Source organism: Chelmon rostratus, chromosome 11, assembly GCF_017976325.1.
Source record: "Chelmon rostratus isolate fCheRos1 chromosome 11, fCheRos1.pri, whole genome shotgun sequence".
Taxonomy (NCBI): Eukaryota; Metazoa; Chordata; class Actinopteri; order Chaetodontiformes; family Chaetodontidae; genus Chelmon; species Chelmon rostratus.
The window spans coordinates 7,936,363-7,961,981 of NC_055668.1; the positions used below are offsets into that span (position 1 = coordinate 7,936,363).

General features: G+C 42.3%; 1 protein-coding gene across 7 annotated transcripts; it reads right to left on the reverse strand.

Annotated features, from left to right (window-relative positions):
• Positions 1-319: 319 nt before the first annotated feature.
• klc1b (kinesin light chain 1b) lies at positions 320-24,956 on the reverse strand. Of its 7 annotated transcripts, none has more exons than XM_041948242.1 (17): positions 24,902-24,956; positions 17,468-17,738; positions 16,846-17,076; positions 14,934-15,012; positions 14,064-14,292; positions 13,844-13,931; positions 13,111-13,212; positions 12,375-12,548; positions 11,579-11,678; positions 10,058-10,110; positions 9,685-9,752; positions 9,313-9,421; positions 9,152-9,160; positions 8,728-8,880; positions 2,277-2,401; positions 2,075-2,132; positions 320-1,945 (listed from the first exon to the last, which is right to left on the reverse strand). In XM_041948242.1, exons 2-17 carry the CDS (start codon positions 17,714-17,716, stop codon positions 1,871-1,873), a joined length of 1,902 nt encoding a protein of 633 aa, XP_041804176.1. In that variant the 5' UTR covers positions 17,717-17,738; positions 24,902-24,956; the 3' UTR covers positions 320-1,870. The 7 variants fall into 7 exon arrangements, with proteins under 7 accessions (XP_041804176.1, XP_041804173.1, XP_041804175.1 ...); XM_041948239.1 differs by having other exon boundaries at positions 14,934-15,015; XM_041948241.1 differs by lacking the exon at positions 24,902-24,956 and adding an exon at positions 22,220-22,440 and having other exon boundaries at positions 14,934-15,015.
• Positions 24,957-25,619: the final 663 nt, after the last annotated feature.

Consider the following 25,619-nt stretch of genomic DNA (forward strand, 5'->3'; position numbering starts at 1 on the left):
AAAGGACTGAGGCTCCACATTAAAGCTCTGACATACTGAGAGATTACCAGTTAGCAGGGCTGACTTCTACCAGGAGGGGCAACTTTGGGAGACACGTCTTGAAAAGGAATCAGTGTTCAAAGCGTTCCCACACTTACTACAGAGACGTTTCAGCTCTTGCTCAGCAGAATTCACTGTTATAGTATTTGCAGGTGTAGCGACAGGACAAAACACAGCACTGGTCATGATATAGTCAAGCCGATATATTCAAATACTGTAGTCGCAAGATGAGAGGCCTGCAGGAAATTCATAAGAATACAAGACAAAAAGACAATGGTGAATAGAAAATCGTTGGTTTTATTTCTGAATCAAGATCGGGCAGTGGTTGAGACACTATCAAAGTATTTATGATATATGGGACTGTTTAAGAATCAGATCCAAACAGATTCAGCACATTCAACTCTTACCAATAACTGATTATGAACCTAAAGAAACGCAACTCTATTCCCGCTAATTTCCTAATGAACTGCATGATTTGTGAACTTATGATCAGATTCTATTTTACACATTTATTAGAAGAGAAACAGGGGCACAGGGGGTACTTAAAACAAGGGGGGAAAGAAAAATCAAGAATAATTACAAAACATTCCAGTTCTTTTGAGTAGCTTCACTAAAAAAAAACAAACAAACAAAATGCAATCAAAGACAGAAGACACCCATCTGAGAATTGTGCAAAATCTATCATTATCACATAGCAGAAATCTACAAGTATCACACATTCTAATCACTGTAAACATCATTTTAAGATGTGCTCACGGTTGGCAGCTCAAACCCACCAGAGGTCTTGCATGGCACCAGAGATCATTCAGGACGACCAGGATGAATTAAGCAACCCAGTTCAGCCTCATGATTTTTTTTTTATTTATATATATATATAATTTAAAAAGTTGAACATTTTCATGGCTGTGTTTTTCAGCACTCTGATGCCACAAATGACTCAGACTGTTCCGGTGTTTTCTCTGCAGCGGAGGAGAAAGCGGTGCAGAAAAAAAGAAAACACACTCGGATCTCAAAGCTGTTGAGGTTCAAGCAGCAGCCCATTTAAATTTCAAACTGTTCTCCAAAACTTTGTATGAACAAAAGTTATCCTCAACAGGTCACATGACTCACATGGTGTCAGTAGGATAAGCATTTCACCCTGTTTCCCAAAGCTTCAACCAACACCTCGCATTGCAAGTAAATCTCCACAGGCAAATGTATCACCATTAAAATGAACATAAAAATGATTTTTTTTCTAACAGTGTAATCACGTCAACTTTACATCATCATTTCAAACCAAACAGACCTATTTATTATGTTTAAACATTTTTTGGAGAAAACAATGAATGGCACGGGAGGACACACGCATCTCAAATCTAAACAACATGAGGAGAAACATACCAGAACAGGTGACGGTATGGCAACAGATGAAGTGAAAGTGCAGAGTCACAGTGATTATTAATAAGGGGGAGAGATGAGGTATGTTTTGTCGGCCACATTTAGGAGGCACTGAGGCGACACCACTGTTAGGACCATGATGAAGGAAGAAATCTGTCTCTCGAAGACGAGAAAGAAAAAACTTGAATTTAAAAACAAACTGGGGATAAAAAAACCCACAACAGTTCTACTTGTACATGTTTGGATGACTGAAAATGTCTTTGGGTCTGAATGTTGGAGGAAATGGGTCTTTGGGTCACATGCTGACAGGCAGAGAAAGGGTGTGCAGGAGGGCTGACGCTGTCTGGTAGTGTCGTCGGTGATCGTCGTGGCTCCGAGGAAGCGACGAAGGGAGGAGCATCTTCGGGTCGGTGAGCAGATCGGCTCATAGATCAGCCACCTGGCCACCGGCGGCTCAGTTCCCAGAGTACAGATCCACAGTGCTGGAGCTCAGGCCCCGACTCTCCCTGAAATTACTGCCTCCTCGTGTCTGACAACGAAACACAAGAAGACAGGACAAAGATCCGGGAGAGAGGAAGGACATGAAGGTCAAAACATTTCTGATAATGCTGCATACATTTAAAACACTTCACAAGACTTTGAACAAACTGTTCCTCACCTGGAACGCGTCATCGCTGGTTTTGTTCAGGTAGTTCAAGGAAGCAGCTCGCTTCATACTGTTGAATGAATAGTAGGAAAATGATCATTCATGTAGCTGCAGAGTTAACTTTTAAAACTACGACTGTACTTATTTCCCTACAAGCATAATTTGCTTCAATAACTGTTATCGTATCCCGATGGAGGATTTCTGCTGTTCTTACTTAGTGTTGCGGGGTTCAGGCGGTCCGTTGCCCTGCAGCTTCTTTACCAGCAGCTCACTGCTGCGACGTAAAACGTCCCTGAGCTTCCCCAGAGAGCCGGCGCGCTGGAGGGCTCCGCTGCCGTCCTGCAGACACACACAATCATCAACCCACCCATTCCACACTGAGGAGGCGGGGACAAGCGCTCAGAACTGCGAATCCATCTCTTCTTCTTCTTCTTCTTAACATTTGCAGATGTATCTTTGTGTTGTGCACATGTTTATTGTGTCGGTCAGTCCTGTTCTGAATGGCTGCTCACCACCAAACTGCCTGATCATAACACTCACAAAAAAGGGGGTCTAAGCATTGACCAGTAAAAAAGTGATCGTGAAATATTTAATTAGATTTATAAATGTGTGCAATGCTAATATCATTTCATTTTCTGATAAAAGAACTTTCCACATAATTTTCATATTAATCATCCTGTGACCATGAAGCAAATGTACTTTTGCAAAATTACACCATTAGAATCAATTGAAGTAACTTCAGGCAAACACATATCAAGCAAGGTTAGTGTGAAGGTCTCGTCGGGGTCCGACGGTTGTGTTGTGTGGTTTTTTTTTATGTAAGTAGCTGGTGCTTAACTGATGTGAAAAAGAATCAGCAACGATTCTCAGTTAACTGATTTTTAAAGCAAAAATGCCAAAACACAAACTAGTTTCAGCATTGAGAATTTGCTGCTTTTCTTAGTCTTTTGTGACCGTAAACTGAATATCTTTGGGTTTGGCCGTCAGAATAGCAAGATAGGCGTTTGTCACTATTTATTACCACATGATTGATCAACTTGCTGAGGAATTAACAGTCGGATAATGAAAATAATCAACCAACTTAGAGCTTCTTGACAGTTAGAGTAGTTTATCCATCCATCCATTCATTTTTAGGTTAGTCTACTGTTTGTCACATAGCAGCTATCCTGGTACATGTGTTCATTCCTCTGGTTTTGGTGGGACATGTGACAAAATAATCAATACTATCAATTAATAACAGTGTTTGAGGTGTGATGATCACAATGCAATACAGGTGTATCACCAGTAGGGGGAACTGTGGATAAATCAGAGGATTTGCATGCATTTGCCAAATGAGTAAAATATTTCTGTTCCACTGGGTGGCTCTGCAGGCGGCATTAAAACGCAAAAGACTCTCTGTTTCCGCTGAAGCACATTAATACACACGTCTCCATCCGATGCAGAGAACAGACAGAACTTCACAAATGAAAAACTTTATTTGAGAATACCAACAAGTGTTGATGCAATAATCATCACAATGCAGAATGGTAAATATAATGCAGTCCTACTTACTAAGATAGTGCTTATAGACCTTACCATTTATGTTCTTCCACTTTAGGAAACTGAAGTCACACTATATATGTCAAGAATAGACAGTTCAATAAATAAGCATTCCACTAACACAACAATATTGTCATAATTATGTGATGTACATAGTCAATTCTTTTGTTCAGAGTTGCATTAGAAGTATAGGAGTACTCATTGGAAGGAATGAAGAATCAAGGCAAGTAGCATACTGAGAAGCCGTGTCGTGAATGCACTTGTCAAATCTATAAACACAGCCTACGATTACACTCCCAAGATGTTAAAGTCATTTTACATTCAGTAAGTTAAACATCTGAAATAACATGTTGATCTTGAGGAAACACTCGCACTGTACTTTCAGTGTCTAAAAACAGGATTCACCAAAGTGACAATGTTTACTTGCAAACAACTGTGTAAGAAAAAGGCAACACACTCCATTAAGCTTTGTGTTCGAAATACAGTATCCATAGCCAGAGTGGGCACTGTGACTGTACCACCAAAACATACACAAACACACACGAGAACTACCGAGGAATCCAGGCTTCCACTGAAGAATAACACTAGCTTCTACTCCTACACCAACAAATAAAGGCAAATTCTGGGCATTCATGGCCCTTATTTTGAAATCTGTGATCATTTAGCAATCTCGGGGTGGCCAGTTATCTGTGCTAGATGCTCTGGTTGGTCTCTGCTGTGATACTGGCTTTACAGCATCAGCCAATGTTGCTGATTCCCTTTGTAAATGCAAGCTGCTGTGTACACATTGTACCAGCTCAGAGCCTGTGTGAATACTCTATCAAACCAAGGACAGTGAAGTCAGTGAGCAACTTCTACATAAATTCCCATGGCAACAAGAGCTTGCTGTGATCTGACCAATTTGCTGTCATCTTGGGCCTATTTGATGTTGGCCCTTCTGGTCTTACACAACAGGCGACACTATGGCACTGCTGACAAACTACTGCCTTATTATTCAGCCACAAAATAACCAACATTTAAAAAATGTAAACAAACTTATAAAAAGAAATTTGAAGGAAATCTATAAAAACAGAAATAGCGATGCTCCCTTCTCGTCTCCTGCCAACAAGGCAGTCGGAGTTAAAAAGAAATGACATATTTCGGGTTGCATGTGAAACTACACATTTATTTCCAAACTGTTTAGGCATTTGTTCTCATTATGGCATGAGTTAAAAACACAACGCTAAAGTAATGGCAAAAAATATCTTTCTCTAAAAAAACAAAAGATACGGTAAAGGCTAAACAGGTTGGAAGCTAGCTTTGAGGTCAACCTTCACTTGTTGTAATAACAGACTGCGAGTGCTCAAGGCAACAAACAAATTCAGAATAAGACCCACGCAGAGCTACTGCTGAAGATATTTTGTAATACACTGACTCTATAGTGATTGTTTTATCTGACTGTGGGTTGGAGTGATGCCTGGAGTCAAGGCTGCCATTCCAATCAATTACTTTCCTGCTCCTCTGTCCAGCCAAATAAATCCACTATGCACCTATGAAAAATCACAAATGGCCACTGGAGAGAAGAAAAATGTGCGAGTGACATTTCACACACAATGACCTTTTTTTTTTGTTTGTTTTTTTTAATGTTAAGTGAGAGAAAGAGTTTTGAAGTAACAATTTCTGAAATGGTGGGCGACGCAGGGTTAGTGAGAGGAAAGGACAGAGCAGAGATGAGAAGACCAAACGTCCCAGCAGCTGTCAGGACAGAGGTGACAACCAGGAGGGGGGGAGCTTTCTGAGTCTCTGCCGCAGGGGGGCACCGGGAACAGTAGAGGAGCTGTTGGTTTGTTGGGACAGAGAAGGCCAGAGGGAACGACAACACACATCCTTTTGCTATTGTGTTGGGGGAAGAAGAGAAGGATGGAGGAATAATCTTGATGGCTTAGGCCTGATAAAAGAGAAAGAGAGAAACAGACAAAAACGGCACACATTGTAAGATTAAGAGCTCTGGGTTGGGCTTCCTGACACCTACACATGGGTAAACCTGAGCTTCATCCTATCTTTACACTTCACTGCACTAGTCTGATGTTAACTACCCTCCACCAGGTCTACTGTGTCAACAACTGCAGCTTGGGGTCTTGTTATATAGTTTCGTAGACCCCAGCTGAGGGGTCTGAAAATCCAGCTGCACAGGAGCTGCGTTTCTCTTTGAAAAATTACAGCTGTCTCAGGAGCTGCGCTACAACGAGCAGGTCGGCGATGCAGTAGAGGTTGGTGGTTGCAGTCACCGTGACTCAGCTGTTTTTCTTTCCTCTCTGGGTATCAGAAAGTCTGGACTTGGCACTCTGCGCACGGCCAGTGACTGCGCACTGCAGACGTGGAACATCTGCAAGCATCAGCACTGAAACTGCTGCACTAATACAGCCATTACACCGATGATAAGAGGGAGTGACATATGAATAATATCTACATCTAGTGCATCTAGAGTCCAGCAGCCCTGCATAAAGCTTAGCAAGATAAAGTTCCCTACAAAAAAAATTTGTATCTGATGAATGATGGAAACATCATCTTTGTATCTGGCATAAGTCTCGACTTGCCCTGTGCTCCATTGCCTGAAAAGCTGACTAATTATTTAACCTATTTCTGATGACCAACCCACCCAAGCGTATTGTGTGGAATGAGAGCTGAAGAGGGAGTGTACAATCCACTGAGCGAGAAAAGGAAATTTGATTGACAGGCTGATTGGTTGTCATGGCAAGAGAAAATCAACAAGGAAGTAGTTTAGTGGCACACAGATAAGGAAAAGGCAAAGGATGAAATGTGGAAAACATGCAAATTAACAGGCAACAGGAAGCGTCTAGCTGAGAGCACAAAGCACATTGCGGACACACACGTACTTGTCAGTCAAATCATGCATTTTAACAAACTGCCACCTCTTCAGCGTTCCTCCCTCGCATCCCTCCACTTGTTCGACACAAACTAAATGAGCAAATGAATGAATGTGAAGTGGCACCTAAATTAGCCCCATCTAAATTATGTAATCAGTGTATTAAAATACCTAAAGTACAAGTGAACTGTCAAGATGAGCTGTGAGTATGTAAGCCCCTCCTACAGCCTCAGCGACGTATGAGACGTTCTGAGAGCAGAGTGAGGACATGTTCAGGCAAAGCTACACAGCAGGTGAGTGATAGTTCTGACGCGCCTATCACATCATGTCTCAGCAAGTATCTACACACAAGCAGACGCTACTTTCCAAGCCTGTTTTCTCAAACACAAGACAGCCAAGTTGTAGTTACATACATCATGTTCGCAGCTTTTTAAATGAATGGATTGATGGAATTTGTTAAACAGTCTTTTAGTCAGAAGCTCAAAAGTTTTGTGACAAATTAGCTTTCACAAACAATCGTTAAAGCCATGAGAATGTCAAGGTGGCATTTTCCGTTTCTGAATTTCAGTTGTACTGTGATGGGCTTGATGTGGATAATGAAATGCCTGCGCACACCCAGCAGTTCTCTGCATGCCGCAACATGTTTCAAACACAAACAGGTGCACGCTCGGATGAATGCGCATGCCGTTGCATTCGTCTGGTGAATTCTGAAGCGGTTTGGAGTAGCCGTGCTATGCATGTGAACATGTGTGTAGAGAAGCATTCGCACAGCCAGCAAACAAAACCTTTCTACCTCATGTTACTCAGAGAGGGAGCAGCAGACATCAGGTTAACAGACATTTCTCAACCATGTGACAACACAGCGAACACGCATGGGTCCATTAGTGTGCATGTTAAGGGTGAGCCCAGCAGGCTGGCATTGCTACATGCATGTTTGGACTGGGTTGGTGCGGTGAAGGGCGTGGCTGCACTTAAGTGAGGGGAGAGGCACAGGCTCAGGCGAGGCATCTCTGCTGGCACATCCTGCCCTCTGGCTTACGTAAGCCTCACCAGAGGGCTTCTTGGAGCTGGCACACAGCTCTAGCAGCGCCTATTTAACTGCGCACACAGCTACATTGAATATAATGTTTTCAGCAGCGACCTCTTTAATAATGAGGAGAGGGGTGACAAGTCCAATGGGAGAAAAAAAATAAAAGCCCTGTGGTGAAATCACACTAACGATTGTTGAAACGCAGCCATGGTGGATTTTATAATGAGGCAATAAAACCAGCAGGGTGAAGCATTGCATATCAACCATCCAGTTTACTGCACGGAGGGACGAGCATCGAGGATATTTGGGAACCCTGTCAATTGAGTTTAATGGTGGAAACACAAGGCAGCCTAATAGGGGTTTAGACAGGCTGTATCTCTGTGATTCCCATCGAAGCAAATAAATATTTAATATGTTGCCAGGGTGCCAGAGAATGAGCTTGTGCCTTTCTGTCACCGCTCCACTCGTGCAGAAGCAATGCCGGCAAAACAACCACTTATTAAAAACAAGACACTAAGACTTCATTGTCGAGCAATGAACAACAAAAAACATGAATAGCTGGGTCCAAAGCAAACGCAGGTGCTGTCAAAAACAACAGGTCAGCATGCCAAGACACTCAATCAGCTTTACAAAAGGGATTTCCAGGTTAACATCATGAGAGGAACAAGGCATATCTACATGGAGCTGACGGACTGGTACAGATACAGTTGACTGAGTGCAGCCGATGCAAGAACAGGGGGCAGGCAGCCATTCCAATGTTATTCGTTTGTGTGTGTGTGTGTGTTGTTTTACTAACAAGGTGTGCCTCATTTTGTGAAAAAGCAGGTTGTGAAACTTCGACTTGTTTCCAGAATCACTCGTATTCAGTGACATCATTAAAGATGTCACGCGGGAATGATAAATTTGTATTTTTGTGCAGTCTGACCACAGTGGAGAGAGGGCCTTCCTGAGCTTCCTGTGAGGTGGATCATTTAGCGAGGCTTCCTGACTGACTCAGATAGCTCAGGAACAGGAGTCAGAGGAGTCAGATTCCTGCTAACTTTAAGTGCCTGCTTCCTCTCATCTCACCTTTCCAAATGACGCAACACGTTATCGTCTTTTCTTTGGAATTCTGTTCATTTGTAGGCTGTTCTGTACCAGTCAGGGCTCTCTGTGACTTTACTAACAAGACCTTGTTCTTCCAGTGAGGTCACCGGCCACGTTACTTGACTATAGTGGATTTGTACTCACCCCGTTCCACTCCACGCCCATACTCACTTCCTCGCCGGTCTCAGAGCCGCTCTCATACTTAACGCTGGTCAGGCTGTCCCTGCTCCTCCGCCTGTCGCCCTCTGTATCCTTCAGGATCTCCACCACACGTGTCTGGTGGATGGGGTCAATGCCCTGATGGGAATAACACAGAGGTACGACACACAAACAAGCATATCATGATCAGAACAGGCTCTGAGGTAGATGTTAGCTCTTTGATATGGGTGAAGGTGCAAAGTTACATGGAGGTATTAAAGGGATTTTATGTTGTTTGTCTCATTGAATGCATTCAAAGCACCGGCACAGAGAGGGGGGAACATTTTTAAATGACTGTGTGATGGGAGTGATGTTAGGGGAGAGAGGTGGAGGCTCTATGGGGGCTATCAGTTAGAGACAAACCACTTACTGTGTTGCTCTGGATCCATAGCAATGTAGAGAAAGGGAAAGAAATATCATGAGATTTGCTGACCTAACACGGGGAATATATTTAATAATTGACAAAAACAGGAGCTGATAAGTTATGTGCATGCAGAAATGGTCATCTTCAGTTCAGGAAATGCTGCTGACCTGCTTGCGAGACCTCACGGCACACTCTTCCAGGGTCTCAGCAGCCTCGAGCTTGCCCTGTCGGCGGTACAGGGCCCCCAGGTTCCTCAGGGTGGTGTTCACTGTAGGGCTGGACAGAGAAATATGCACACTGATATGTACCCAAAGGTCATTTGAGGACCGATTTGGTCCGAGTGAACTGATGTGTTCGGGACTATACTGCAAAAAAATACTAAAAACTCAGAAGGTTTAAAAGAATAATATATAAACTCATGCTGATTTAGTCATTAAAAATGAAGAAGAAAATACTAAAGGCGTGGTCTTTATAAAACACTAACTGTAAACTGGCTTTTGACTTAGTTATAAAAGCCTGCTTGTCACTCTCTGCCTCACCTGTTCACTTTGCAGGCCTTGTACCAGCCTCCGTACTCTCCGTATGGAGTGTTGTCTCTGTGCTTGCCCTGGAAGTAAATAAGGGAGAAGAGGAAGAAGAGACTGTGAAGACGAGTGGTGCTTTGAACTGGTTCAGCAGCATTCTTCCTGTGTTTACACACAACTATCATATGTCTACTGGGGCTTATATTGTGTGTGAAGAATAGCGCCCGGACTGCAAGGACTGCATTTCACTTTCCAGGAAGTGAATTAAGCTGAGCAGTTTTTCTGTGTCATAACCTTGCATCTGACAGGTTTCATTCATGTAATTTGCAGCGTTTTGCTCTGCTTTTGCTCAGAATTATTGCAAGATTGATTACACAAAGCCCCTCACCTTGCTCATCTCCTCTCTTTCCTCTGCATGCATCCAGATGGGCTTGTTTTCAGCTGCAGACAGACAGACAGGAGAGGTGGTCTACACAATGTACAGCAGGACTGGGAAACAGATGAACTGGTTGACCTCGGGATGTTTTATTGACTCCATCATGAACTATTCATGATGTGGGCTGAGCTTGCCATGTTCCCCCACTGACTAGAAGAGTGACGTCATCTTAACCAGTGGTACAGATTGTTAATTAGTCTGTCAAATATACCTGCGTCTGGTGTTGAAACTTCTGCATGAAAAATGACAATGAACCACAGTCTGTTTTGATCTGGAGTCTAAATATTAAAACACAGGTCAAACCTTTCAGATGACTATTAATAACATACAGATTGATTTAAAAAATGTGTTCCTGAGCTTATTTAGTGACACTGTAGATATAGTAACACACAGTAAGAAGTCTTTGTTTCAAATTTAATTGTTTTAGAAACATTTTTGTAAATTCTTCCTAAAATTAAGTAAGAAATAAGTGCATAGATCCATATACATAAAGCTTTATAAATGCACCATTAAGTCGTTTTGTTGTACAACAACCTCAGCAAGTGGAAGAAGATGATACTGGTGATGCAATACAAAAAGTGAAGATACAGTATGATTATCTCATAAACATCAGCACACACAATATTTTCAGATACTATGAAATATTTGCTATATGCAAAGCTACATGCTGATAATTAATTAAAAATGCCTTTGAAACCCACATAAATAGAATTCATAACTCATTGAAATGTAAAGATATTTAACACTATTTGCAACACGTTAAAATCTAAACCATTGTCGTTGGGTTTTTTTTTTTTAACTCGCAGGGACTCAAACTGTTGATGCCTACTATTCCTCTGCTGCTTTTCCTTAACCTTCAACTCACCAACAGGTTTAAAAAAAACACATCAGAGCACTGTTGTCAAGTTAAGTGACACATGAAAATAAACCTCCCAGAAAAAAGCGAGATGCTTCTTGCTTTGGCTCAAAAAGCGTCAGAGCAGTGCATTGTGCCGAGTCCCTTTCATTCCTTTTTCAAAGCAGTTGATCTAATCCCTGGAGGAAAGCCAACAGAAAGCTTATCTCTAACTAAGAGAAAAGAAAATTGCAAGAGTTCATCTGCCAGACAAGTAGACTCTTTATTTTTCTCAAATAATCTATTTCGAGTCCTCTGAGTGGTGAAGGTTGGCACCCTGCTTAGAACAGCGTCCACTTTTTAACCATCTGTCCATCACTGACCCTGCTCGCTGCTGTGAGACAAACAGTAGATGGATGGTAAGACAATGGTGGAGGAACATTTAAACAGAAAACAAGTCTAATCTGTATATTCTGAGAAGCAGTTTAGCTTAACCCACCACCATTTTTCTTTGGATAACTTTGTATCTATTCATTGTGTTTCTATGTTGTACGAAAGAAGAATCTCCACCACAGCAATATAGAAATAGCCCTTTAAACATGTGCTGCCATGTACTCATATCTACTATGAGGCCTTACCGTCAACAGATCCGAACTCTTTCTCATGAGCACGGGTCAGAATCTCTTTGTACAGAACCTCAGCCTCCTTGTATTTCCCCTGTTTGAGAAAGCAGGACGCCTGAAGAAGAAAGACAAGTGAAAGCACATTTTAGGGCTGGATCAAATGGGCCTATTGACTCGCAATGTGCTTGCTGAGAGAGCAGGAGCAGTCAGTCTGCATATTTCTCCTGTGCACCGTGACTCATGAAAAATGATACAGCACCACAGAGCCCCCCCCCCCCCCCTCGCTGTCTCCATACAGCCATTCTCCATCATCAGGAAGTCAGGACACGAGCAGAAGAACTACTGGCTTGGTACCCTACAAGCAATGCTAAATGAAACACAGTGGCTGTATGAACCCCTGAAGATGAAGACACTTGTGCTGAAAGAGGGAAATTACACGACATCCTGCTGCCCTTCATAAACTGTATTTTTTAGACACCTGTGTTGAAAAAAACAGCATCTATTTTGTAAAGTCGGGCACACTGTAAACCTGAAAAACATCATTTGAATACAAGAAAGTTTTAAAGGACATTTCAAGGGCAAGCTTTACAGGCAGAAAGAGTTTAAATGCTGAACACCCCCACAGAGACCAAGCTCAGGCAGACAGAACAAATAAGTGATTCTGCTTACAATAAAACTATGCTCTGCCTGTGTTTACCTTGGAACCAACAAGGAAACAATAGGGATGGTGATGCTTGGGGAGGGTTTGAAAGGCAAAGGGGGAAAAAAAGCTCAATAAACGCTGCTGTGATGGTGATAACTCGTCTCTCACCAGGTTGTTTTTAGTTTTGGCCACATTGGGATCATCTGGGCCCAGCCTGCACTCGTAGATCTCCAGGGCACGGCAGTAGTAGTACTCCACCTCCTCGTACTTGCCCTGGTTCTGGCAAAGCAAGGCCAGGTTGTTCAGCTGTTTGGCCACATCTGGGTGGTCCTTCCCCAGGACCTGATGGCAATCAAGAGGCAAATGGTTTCAATGAACATTTCAGTGTGCGTCTCAGCCTCGGTGCCTTTGGCTTTCTCCATGCATCTTTCCCTGTCTGTACCCTTTGCTGCTCTCACGGCTGCCTGCAGCAGGCTCTCAGGAGATCTAATAAAAGGCTGGTTGATCAATAGAAAAGGTACAGAATAGAGCTTTCAGGCAAGGAGAGACTCATTGTGCCTGAGTGAGCTCTGTAGCTTTGTCACGTCTCCTATCTATCTCCTGCCTCTCTCCCAAACGCCTGCCATCCATTTTCAGCTGTGCTCTCAATTAAACTCTCTAATTCCCCCCCGACCGGGAACGACACCCAGCGGAAACTTCACAGACAAATTAAGAAAATCATTTGCTCTTTTCTCTATTTATAGTCGCTGATGTTTCAATAGCTCCATCTGACATTTTGGAAATATTATCACTGTTAATTAGTTTATTACAATGAGCTAATTGTTCACTGGTTTAGCCTTGAGATGAGGCCTTGATAACAGCGCTGTGATGAGCTCTACTGGTGTAATCCAGGGATATGGCCTACCTTTTCTCTGATCTCCAGAGCCCTCTTGCACAAAGGCTCAGCCTCCTTGTACTTCCCCCTCTTTCCATACAGCACAGCCAAGTTGTTCAGCGTTGCAGCAACCTGGACAGACAGAAACAGAAAAAATGTGAATAAGGTCAGTAACTTCACAATATCTGAACCTAATTTCATGTTGACAGATCAGTCATTAAAATGTATACTGTCCAATGAAGCAGTCTTTTTAAAAGCCTCAAAGCCACCTGGATTACATAGGATGGGAGTGACCTGTCTTTGTGATTCATTATTCTGTGTTGACGATTGGTCTGAGTGACAAGCGTAACAATACGAGGTAAACTGCAAAGCCCACAGAGCTGCAGGGACCAGCACTGCGCTTTAATAGCTTCCTTTAGGCTTTACAAGGTGTTTTGGTGACACAGTGTGAATCAATTCTTACAAAGGCAATGAAATCCGTAATATATTTTTATGTTTTCCCGTCGGCCGTTTTCTTCCGATCTATTTTGTTCATGCTGGATGTATGAGCAGACACTGAGTAGTCGTGATTGATTACTTTCAAGCCTGCGGGCACCTGGTCAAAAGGCCATACTTTGATAGTGGAAAAAATCCATACAGACTGACTGACTAGTGAATACATATGAAGCAGTTATGAACCAACCCCAAATGACTAATCTGATCTATCTAAACATGGATTTGTCCACTTGAAGATATGGTTGCCATGACGATGGCAGAGTCTTACAGCAGGATGGTCTTTGCCCAGGGTTTTCTCCCGGATGGACAGAGCATCGTTGAGCAGATGGGCAGCCTCTTTGTATTTGTTCTGATCCCTGCATGAGTGAGAGGGAGAGACAGGACAACGTGATGAGACTGAATGTTTCTCGCTCTTTGACAAAATGCATGTAGAGAGGAGGGCAACATGAAACAGGGAAAACTGGACTGCATATGGAGACGTTTCTAACCTGTAGACCAAGGCCAGGATGTTGAGCATGGTGGCCACATCTGGGTGGTCGTGTCCAGAGGTCTTCTCCAGGTCCTCCAACGCCTGTTTGCAGAGGGGGACGGCCACCTCGTACCTGCCCTGGGAGGCATACTGGATCACCAGGTTGTGCAGGGTTCTCAGACGGGCTGGGATCTCGTAGCCCCCCTGCTGGGCTGCAGCCACGGCTGCACTGTTGTGTTGGTGCTGCACTGTGGGGTCACATGCACAGGGCAAAGGTCAGCTCGGATGCCAACGGGAGAAAACTCTGAGCTGATTATATCACTAACTACATTTGCATGCACACAATACTGTGGTTTCAGGGAATAATTAGATTATGGGGATAATTCAATTAGTATTTAATGGCATGACATAACACTATCTACCACAGTATCCTGGACTTAACATGGTGTCATTGAGCCTGACTAATTTACAAAGAGAGGAATGTGACACCTGAAAATCTGCCTGTATGAACCTAACATCAAAGCAAAAATGCTGATTGTACTTGTTCTATAAATGTGATTTATGCTTTTAATCATGAAAAATACTAAAAATGCCCTGTTCAACATTGACTGTGTAAACGTGTCATTATGTTGACCACATCATGTTTTATATCATTCGTTAATGGTCTCAATTGTTCTACTAATTGCTATTCTAATAAAGCATTAATCATTGGTGTTAATCACAAACAATACATGCTTCTGGATAAACATGGATTATTAGCTCTTTACTGAACTATATCATTTTGGAAGAAAACCCCTACCATAGAAAAGCCATGCTATCAGGTTTAACAGTGTCATGGCTGTGTAGAATCATAGTGTCATGCTGAATTGCTGAATATAGGTGTTCTTACTTCCTTGGCCATGCTCCTCCTCATCATTGGGGAAGAGGTCGTCCAGAGAGTCCTTCGGTGTCTCTCGGTCCTTCTCCTCCTGCTGAGATGATAAAACAAATCGGAGAGTCAGGATCTCCAGCAGACAACAGGAATCACAGATGTCAATGCAGGAATCAGCCATATCATATATGTGAAATACAACATAAGTTAAAAGAAACAAAACAGAAATTAAGAATGTCAAGCACATCAAGATGATAACTTCAAAGCAAGCATGTGTGAGATAATATCAGGTTGCAAGCTTAATACTTGTATGATTATAGTGGAAAGATGCTGAGCATCAGTGATTTAATTTACCATCTGTCATAGTTTGTTTTTCTTTTTATGTAAAACATTTAAGCAAATCAGTAATTTAAGTCAATATTACATTTAACACATACTACTTATGGACAAAAAATGCAGTTATAAATACGCAATCGGTTGTTTAAGACCATTTGGACCAATACATTCAACACTACATTAAAGTACATCATACTTTATAGCGTGAACTCATTATTTCACCTTGGTAGGATGAACTGGAAGATATTTATCAAAAAATATCATAGGCAGAACAGACAGTCTCAATGTGGCAGACAGCAGCTGCACAACACAGGAGCCACAGACTCTGAACAACAACCCACATTAGCTTTCCTGTTAAAGTCTCCTTCACATCTAACTTCCAACATGAACGCACGGCTTGTCCCGCACTTAAACTTGTTGAACAAGCCACTGAACAGTCACCGGGGAAAAGAGCTTGTTCAACGAACCACCAGACAAACAGTCACCGGGGAACAGGTCACTGCTAATGCCAGTTTGCATGCTGGATAGCTAATTAGCTGCCTGGATGCAGCACATTGAACATGTAAACATACCTGCAAATGTCACTTCAGTTTGGTAACATGCTGTTGTGTTCCTTACTCTTAAAATTCACTGCAAACAAAACACTGTCTGCTCATGATTTGTAGCTACAGCTACTAGCTAGTTTGTTTGTCTCTTGTTCCCAACGGTCCACTGGTACACAGACTTATATTCCCCTTAAAATTTTTTTTCTTCCTTTTAATAATACGAAACTATTCATAATACATTTAAAGAACATGCTATTATTATTTTAGACTGAAAGTACGGAAGACTTAATGTGATTTCAGTTGAACTTTGACACAGCAGCCAGTCAAAAGCTGGAAAATGGAAACGTTCCTTCCAGAGCAAGAATAAGGATCCTTCAGGCTACGAGCAGGATGGGTGCCTGCAGAATTAAGCATTTAGTGGATCCAGGCTATTACAGCCTCTTTTTGTGACGAAGAATAAGGTCAGAATGTGCAGCAATTTATCCTTACCATCAGATCGATGAGGACCTGGCCAGTAAGGCTCATTCATGGAAGTCCATGCAATTTCTTATTCCTGTCACAAACAGCTGTGCTTTTTCTCCTGTATCAGATATCATTGACAGTTTGCTGCCTTTCAGAGTTCAATCAGTCATTTTACGGCAGATTCAGAATCAAATTGCTCCAAGTCTGTTCTCAGCACAGGATTTGTATTAGTATTTCCTGACTACCAATTCTATTTTGTTCTATTGTGCCAATGATAACCAACAAGTCATTTCCATTTTGCTGCAAATGCTAAATAATAAATGAAACCTGAGTCCAGCCAATTGATCTCAGTGCTTTCCGGTTATGGTGCTAAAAACGAACAATGTATTTAAAGAATCCTGTCACAACGAGAACAATCTAAGCACAACACATAGAAAATGGTGGAATGAAACACCTCTAAATGAGTCCACCCAATCTCACTAGATATATTAGTGACCAAGAAATAATCAGTATGTAGATGTATTAGAAATTGTAAGTGTGGGGCTTCAGTCTTTATATCAAGCTTACTGTCAGTGTACAGTACTTACAGTTGGTGAGACATCCTCGTCGTATTTTTTGAGCTGGTTCATGAACTCCAGGTGCTTCTTCTCCTCCTCCAGCTGGGCCACACTCTGCTCGCTCTTCTGCAGCTTCTGCTGGGTGTTGGCCAGCTCATCCCGCAGCCACTGGTTTTCCTGGCAGAGCCTCCTCACCTGCGCACGCAGCTTTTGCTTCTCTGACTCCACTGCATTCAGGTGGTTGGACAGGGCCATCATCACCTGGGATGGAGACAGCATTGAAGAGCAATGATATTTAACGAGGACAAACTGTTAACCAGCAGCAAGGCGGGCAGGAAGAGTACAAACTGGGGCTGATTGTGAGTGAATCATGATCACTACACAAGCTCAGTATAGAATGAGGAAGTTGTGAAGAAGCAGAAACCCACAATGAAGAAGACTGTAAAACATGGCTGGTGGGTTAAATAGAACAAATTTAATACAATGTGAGCCATTCTGTCCTTTCCTGCCAATTCTGATTGGCAGAAATGGACAGAATGGCTGTAACCCACTTTATTTTTGGTGCATATGCTCCTAGTGACTAAACTACATCTACTCATTAAGTAGGAAAATAACATTCTGCTCTGCTCATACCTCTGCCACCCTGTCTTACCTGTGCTTCTCCCAGGCCCAGTTCAATCATCTCCACTGACTTGCGGAGCAGGTTGGACTTCTCATGCACCAGGTTGGCTTCTTCATCCTTCTTTAGGCACTTGATGGTCTCCAGGAGGCTGTGGAGGATGGAGTTGTGCTCATTCTTCAGGGCCTCCAGACCCTGGATCACCAGCTTTGTGTTGGAAATGATTTCCTCCTGAGAGAGCTTCTCAAGCTTCTCTTCCCGCGGATACACCATGGTGGACATCTTCTATGCAGCTCAGGGAAACCTGTGCAGAGGGGGGAAAAAAAGAGGGAGCTGGCTGTTACAACAGGCAAAGCCACTGGACACTGTGGGAACATTTGAACAGCGGCAGCTGCCACAATATCATAACAGTCGTCCAAAGATGCAGCTGTGCTTGTTTAACACTGAAATTCACAAAAGAGAAGCTGAAAGCTCGACTGAACTGCAACTGTGACAACGTCTCTTTTTACTGTTCATGTATTTAACTGAAAGCATCTTCACTTTCAAATAATCTTTCACACTATAAACCAGACATTCTGTTTAAAGAGATATCAGTGTTTGACAGAGTACAGCTCTGTCCTCGATGCTGACAGACACCACGTCACTTCTGTGCTCCACTAATGAGATTGTAGTGCGATCCACCATCACCATGACAGCCATAAAAGAGGAAATGCACTCTTGTTTTATCAGTACAGGGAAGATGAGGGATTCAAATTTTATGAGCGAGACAGATCACCATTTCTTAGAGCTGAGACAAATACAAAATGCATGCAGTTCAATATGATACAAAAACGGTACTTAAATAGAACATGAATTAAAACGACTGCGTTCCAACAGAGTCTGGATGAATTTCTCTTCTGTAAGTGTTGAATGGGTAGCCACACACAAATGACAAATTAAAGAGAGAGAGGGGGAAAAAAGCAAGGGACGGGGTAGAATGCCTGCTTTGTGCATAGCCGCGAGCCGCAGGGACATATTACTCTGGTGGACAGACTGTTGGGATTTGGCACCTATAATAAGCTCCAGTTGGGAGTAGGGCTGCAGCTTGCAGTGTAACAGAGAGCACACAGATGCTGCAGTGTGGGTCCCTTCTGGTGCCAGCACTTTATCCAAACAGAGGCTGACAGCACAACTGGTCAAAGAGTCAAGGAGAGTATAACATGACAAGAGCCTCAGCAAAAAACCTCAGTGTCAATAATATTGTGTTCTGAAGAAATGTCAGCTCTTTGGTGAGTGCATGGAACATGTGCTATTTTCCCCAAACAGTCTGAAGATAACCTATGACTCACTGAGCCACGTCGCTGTTGGCTACATCGTGCAAATGTCAGTGCAAAAAGCGGCCCTGCCCTTTCGACTGGGGTCCAGGCAATGTTAAGCTAGCGCATTCTGTATTTTAGCAGCACTGAGGAAAAGAGGTAAAGGATGAGGGGACTTGCAATAACAAACACCAGCTGAGAGCCATCTGCCAAGAGAAAAATACACGACACCATTAGCGAGCCACTCCCTGCTTTGCTACTCACATTTTGGCAATAGTAAAGCAGAGCATTTAGAAAATAAAAAAAGACCACCAAAAGCCCCAAACAGCTGCAATACATAGCTATTTGCTTAGTAGATGTTGTTACAACAGAAAAGATAATGACAGCAATTCAAAGTCCTGTTGTAAACATAGCTGCAAAACTTGTTAAAAGATCTGTCTTCATCATACATGGGGGTCTTTTAATTGGTGGGTTAAGAGTCAAACTACACAATGTGATCACAGATGATTGCTAGGGCTGAAACCAATGATTATTTTAATTTTTATATCTGAAATGTCAGAAACGCCCATCACAAAGTTCCAGAGCTCAAGGTGACCTCTTCAAATGTCTTGTTTTGTCCGACCAACAGCCCAGAACCAAAGATATTTTGTTTACTGTCACGGAAGACAAAGGAAACATGAGATCGATTTATTTTCTGTCTGTCAACTAATCGCTGTAGCTCGAGTGGCTGCCTTCGAAAGAAGTTAGCTTCAATGTCATCACATCTCCTCTTTAAGAACATCTAGTTTCTTTGCGTATTTTCAGTGGACCTTGGCTCAGCTTTCCAGCTGCCACTGGCAGAAACACAGACAACATGTCCACCAGGGCCTGCTGCTATTCTCTAGTAATTACATCATTCCTGTGGTGACAAGCATGTCAGAGCATGTAATCACAGTTGGGCTCTGGCTATATATGATGCTAATATATTTCATGATGGACACTAGACAAGCACAGCGGGGCAGCAAACTGCAGTCAACTAATGGCCAACTGGTCGTCAGCATGTGGAAATGAGCTTCAGTCATGATGACACAGGAGCCTGCGTACCACCAGCTGAAGGTTGTGGATGACCAGGAGAGCAGCAGTGATCAATGCCAGGGAACCTAACACTATGGAGTGTATAGGAGGATACAAAGAAGACATATGCACCTTTGCTGTCAGGTGAAACCTGCTAAACTTGAAATTATGGTGTATTTCTTCCTCCTCCTTTAATCCAATGAAAGGTTTTACCATCCTCAGATTGATAAACCTTCTTACTTAAATCCATTGCAGAATTTTAAGTAAGGAAAGGGTACCAGATTTGTCCTCTTTTCTAACAAAATTGAGCTTCTCCAATAAATTCCTACAGCCTCATTGCGGAGAAGGCAAAAGTAGCAAAGCACAAAGCGTCTTGTTTAAGCTTTAAAAACAATGGTGCAGTGCTGTGTGATTAATATTGAACATATTACCCAGAGGTGACATAGAGCATCTCTCATCTGCAATTCAGCACTTTATAATATGCCATGATCATCTCTTTACTTTCTTTTTGCAGGAAGAAAGAGAAGAGCACTAAAAAGCTAATTCACTGAGACAGCATTCACTTTAGAGAAGGGCAGGGTGACAAGATTAATAGAGAATTTTTCATCACACATCAAATACCCCATTCAAATAAAACAAAGCATATAATCGATTAATGATAGCATGCACTCTTTCTAAATCACTTCACAAGTTTTCTGATCATCAAATATATAAAAGGCATGACCTTGTATTTGCTGCTAGCTTAAAAACCTGTCAGATAAAAAAAACAAATAATTGATAAGTATCACGATCAAACAAGCATATACTCAGATACAAATAAAAAACTGGTCAGGAAGATTTCATCAGTACAGAACTGTTTCATGGAGGCTGTGCAGTAGTCATGGTGCACACATATTAAGCATGTGGAAAACAAAATGACCGGAGGGCTGAGCGGAGAACAGTTAAATGTGCTAAAAGTAAATTCAGTCAGTTGGCAAGAAGCAACACGTTCTGGGAGAACTTACACGAAGGAAAAATAGACCATAGCACAAATAACTCAAAGCAATTCTGTCCTGACTAGAAAACGGACTCTGAACTTTACATAAAAGCCTATTCAAATGCTACAAATGAATAAAGTTGGACTGTCATTAATCTGCATGGTTACAGAGATGTCTGTCGGTATTTTGAGTTCAAGAGCACTTAAGAGTTGTATGCTATATGCGAACAATGCTACACATAGGGGTGATCGCTAAGTAAGGTGAAGTTGGGGATTTTTTGGGGAACTTGTTATGGGGACATGTCAGACAGATGAGAAGTTTGCTTTGCCAATTAGATGCTACAGCACATTTCCCCTGATAATGTCTGGCACCAAAGCTCTTACCTGCACTGAACAACATATTAAATGATCTCTTTGATAGATCAGGCATATTCACAGATCAGACAGCTTATTACCCTGTACAGTTACTCTGAGTCTCAGCAGTTTTACTCCTGTATGGATGAAAGGCCTCACTAGCTGGGTAGCTAACAAAGAGAAGAGCTGCTTTAATGTCAGTCAGGGGAAAAACAAGCAGCTTTGCTTTGATAAAATACACAAACACCTGTATCAAGGCCTTCTGCTTTTCTTCAGACAGCTGAAGTTAATATTTCCCAAGTCTTTAAAGAGGTGATTTAAAGTCCAACAGGCCTGTTGTTTGTTCTTCTTTAAGAAGACTGCCCTTGAATTAATCTTTAACATTTACTTTTTGTGTTAAATACACATCATGTGCACAAAGGTTAAAACACAACAGACTAAATGAAATGACATACACACTATGTCCCAGATCCAATACATGAGGCCTAGAATATGACTCATACTGCTGTAATGGATAGTAGTACTGTTGGGACAACACACACACACAAAAAAAAACACACCCCACAAACATGTTACACATTACGCTATACAGTGGCACATATTTATTTGATTTGAGCTTTTATCCAAATGCCCCTCATGATCAGGATCAAGTATTACTCAAGGTTCAGTAGCTGCGAGTTAGGTAGCCAGCAAGAAGAAATGTTCAAACAAGCATAAAGTAAACATGGTCGGGCACATGAGGAAACCATTGCAACAAATCGCTCAGCCTACGGCTACTTGACCTACCATTTTAATATGTACGCAACACAGATAAGACATGGTGCATGAAGTTGTACTTTACAATCAGGCTGCAATTTAAAACCATAAGAGTGGCATGCTTTTACAATATATAGGACCATTGTAGAGAAACTAAGCAAAGTGGTCATCGCTCATGAGGAAAACTGATGGGAAACAACTGACAAAATATGAAAAAGGGGCAAGTACACTCCCAAAGAATCCTTATATCCATTACAAAACCCACTAAATGCCTGCTAAAGGCTTAAGCCATCCGTCATTCATGCTGGCAGTGTTTTCAGCTGCTACGGCTTGCCGGACCAGAAAACTAACCTCGGTTTCAGTGGCAGATCAGAGCCTCATAGTTTGGCACGGAGAAAAGCTTATGAGATAATGACTCCTCCTCCAGCAAACGGCTACACGCCAGCAAAGTGCATCATAAAACTGCTGAGCTAATCCAAAGTGATCCTCCTTAAAATGAAAAAGGAAACCTTCAGCGTGAGACCGAGGAGGATGAAAATGAAACAGGACAGGAACAAGAGTGATGAGTGCCGATGGCTAGGACAGGAAGAGAGGAGCTGCTTGCAGGACGATGATGACCTTCCCACTGCTTAGTCGGAACAACCAACATCAGCTCAGGGCGCACATCAAGAGACAGCCCCACCCACAGCGGGAGGAGAGCAGAGGAGTGTGGAGGAGCAGGGTCGGATGGGGGAGGGAGCCATCCTGATCTACACTCTGCTCCTCTATACTCATCAGACACAAAGGAATAGGTCTAATGAGACACAATGAAACCATTTACAGGCTCAAAGGGAGTTTCACATGCCACCAGGGCTGAAGGCACACAACACACTGCAAGCCTAAAAGCTTGTGTCTCATGGTTCTATACAGCGTATGGGAATATATGACACTGATTTACATATAGCTCCCGGCCTTCAATCTCACCTCTGAGCCAATTTCATTTAGAAACCAAAACCAAACAATTTAACTCGTGCAATTCAGCAACTGGCCACAAAGTGATAGGAACATTTGGAGTCCATTAAACATTAACAACATGACACTGGATCCTAATAATCATATCTAACTCCAGAAATGTGGAGTCATTCATACATGCAGACAGACAAATCTCTTAAGCGATTTTCAAGGGCTGAACAATACAGCAGTGATCAGAGATCCATCTAGTTTCTGATGACATGCTTAAATGGGATTTTCCTAACACAAGCACAGGCCAAATATCTGCCAATAGATCTTTTTTCTTTCTTTCTTTCTTTCTTCTCTCTTTTCTTTTCTTTTTTACATTTATAGGAACTTGTGAAGCAAAAAGAAAAACATTATACTATCCAAATCCAAAAAACAAGTCTTGCCATTGTTTTAATGAGGTGGCTGTGCACCTGAATTTTATGGACAAGCTTGATGACTCAACCTTACAGGGGGATCAAAGGTGATATAATATTGCAGCAATCATAGTGCATCTGTCCCAGAGGCCAACACAAACACCCAAGAGGAGAGAACAGTGTTATGAAAGAAAGTCCTGTGTTTAAACAAACAACTTGCTGGACTGGCTGGTTTATTTCCTTGAGCAATGAAAACCTGGGCCATCTCCCTGTCATGTTTGCCTATCCAGAGCTCCACTCTTCATCAGTCTCCATCTCTGGAGAGGCCTCTAGCCTCACATTGTCACATCTCCCTTTGGCAAACACCATCATCACTCAGTTCCTCATTGTCAGTGAAGTCGATTGGGCTTTTGGCACACTGATGTCCAAGAAGGGCATCAACTGTTTCTACTGCAAGGGTTAACTGTGTGTGGATTTGGTCTTAAGTAAAACTTAACAAGTTAAAGTATTTGTCTCTGAATGTTACTTTAAAGCTGAACTGTACTAAGAGTCCTTAATGAGCAAATACAAAACATAGTGCAAGCTATGGAAACACACCATGTGTAACAGGGTGTGGTGCTTGTTGGTATTATAGTAATAAAATACTAGCATAGGAAATGGAAAAAGGCAGACTGCAGTGGGTGGATCGACAAGCCAGTGGCCGATCTCTGTGCCATCCCCCTAGGGACAAATTTCCTGTCCACTTGATGAAGTTTGACACCAACAGACCACTTTGTGTTGCCCTGTTTCCTGCACAAACAGCAATCCAGCACACTGTCCGCATCACTACCAGACACAAAGGAGAGCCAGTCATCAAGGAGGGTGTGGCAGGGCCTGGGACGACCAGGAGGGAAGTGCCACTGACGCTGTCCATAATAATCCATCACTCCAGCTGCGAGTGGGCTGTTTTCCCACTTATAGCCGTCTGAAAGATGTCGACCAAAGTGCTGCTGCTGATGATGCAGGAAGAGCGACCAGGTAGAGCATCTGCCTAACTTCAGGAGCTTTAACGTGACACCTGTGTTTGTAATACTGTTCTCCACACAGTTCTACACTGATGGAACGTCAGTGGTGATGACAACAACGCCATACATTTGGTGTAATATCGCATGTAATGACTCTGCACAACACGAAAGTGTTTAAAGCACAAACAACGATTCTCCTGAACGTTTACAAATTACTTCAACACACAAATCAACAGATCGGGGGGTCTATCATTCGACCTGAGCACTGCTCATCGTTACACTCATTATTTCATTTTGATCTGACTTTCGCAGTTCACAACGGAGCTCTGGTTTTCTACCACCATCAACCAGTTTCTAAATTCACAATGGAGGCAGATTTTACTCGCTCTTTCTATGACTAGATTTACTTTGATATCACCAGGACCATTACTAATAAGTTTAGCAAACCTCCCAATGAAGCTTGCTTTTTTTCTGTTAAGCGCTCCGGTCAGCTGCTAGCTAGCTTCGGCTAATCAGCTAGCATCACCACTCCCTAGTCGTTACGAGTTCGCCCTTTTCAAAGCGCCGAGTTGAACATTTCTGTACAGTATCTTAAATCGGTGCTACTTAAACACACGGTCGTGTACATGGTTCTTTCACTTATAATATATGTCAGTGAAAATACAACTATCACTTACCGAGAGCTAGGACTGACGGCTAGCTCAGCCCCTTTAAATCCAAAATGTCTCCAGCACAGCAAGATTCTCCCAGCAGCCTCTGCGGCTGAGTTGATGTAGAGTGACGTCATGTTTTGTTTTCGCTACTTTGCTTTTGGGAAATCATTATCCAGACTGTCTGTCTGTCTGTCTGTCTATCTATCTATTTATCTATTTGTCTATCTGTCTGTCTATCTATCTGGTTGTCATCTGTAGCGGTACCCACAAACATAAAGATTTAGATTTAGGCTAACATTTCTCATATTTTTACTTGGAAAATACATAGAAATCAGCCTGCGCACGGGGCAGAAGATGATGACTTTAACTCTTAGGTTAGCTTCCAACTTTCATCGAACACGCGACAATGAATAGATAAATAGCGCATAAATTATGCCATAGAAAAAAAAAACATAAAGCATACAGTGACATCTACTGGTTAACTTGTGAGAACTGACATGACAGTAGCTATAATAGTTCAGTAACATTTCAGTTCTCCAAAGATTTCTAAATCAGTTTCATCCGAAGTGCTGTATGATGGCATGAAAATACTGATACAATCTATTCTTATGATGACGCATGATGACATACCATCCAGATAAAGAGGTTTACTCTGTAAACAAAACCTGATTGAATTACAAAAATGAACTGATCATTGGAAGTCATCCCACCATTCTTGTGACAACACCACACACTTGCATAT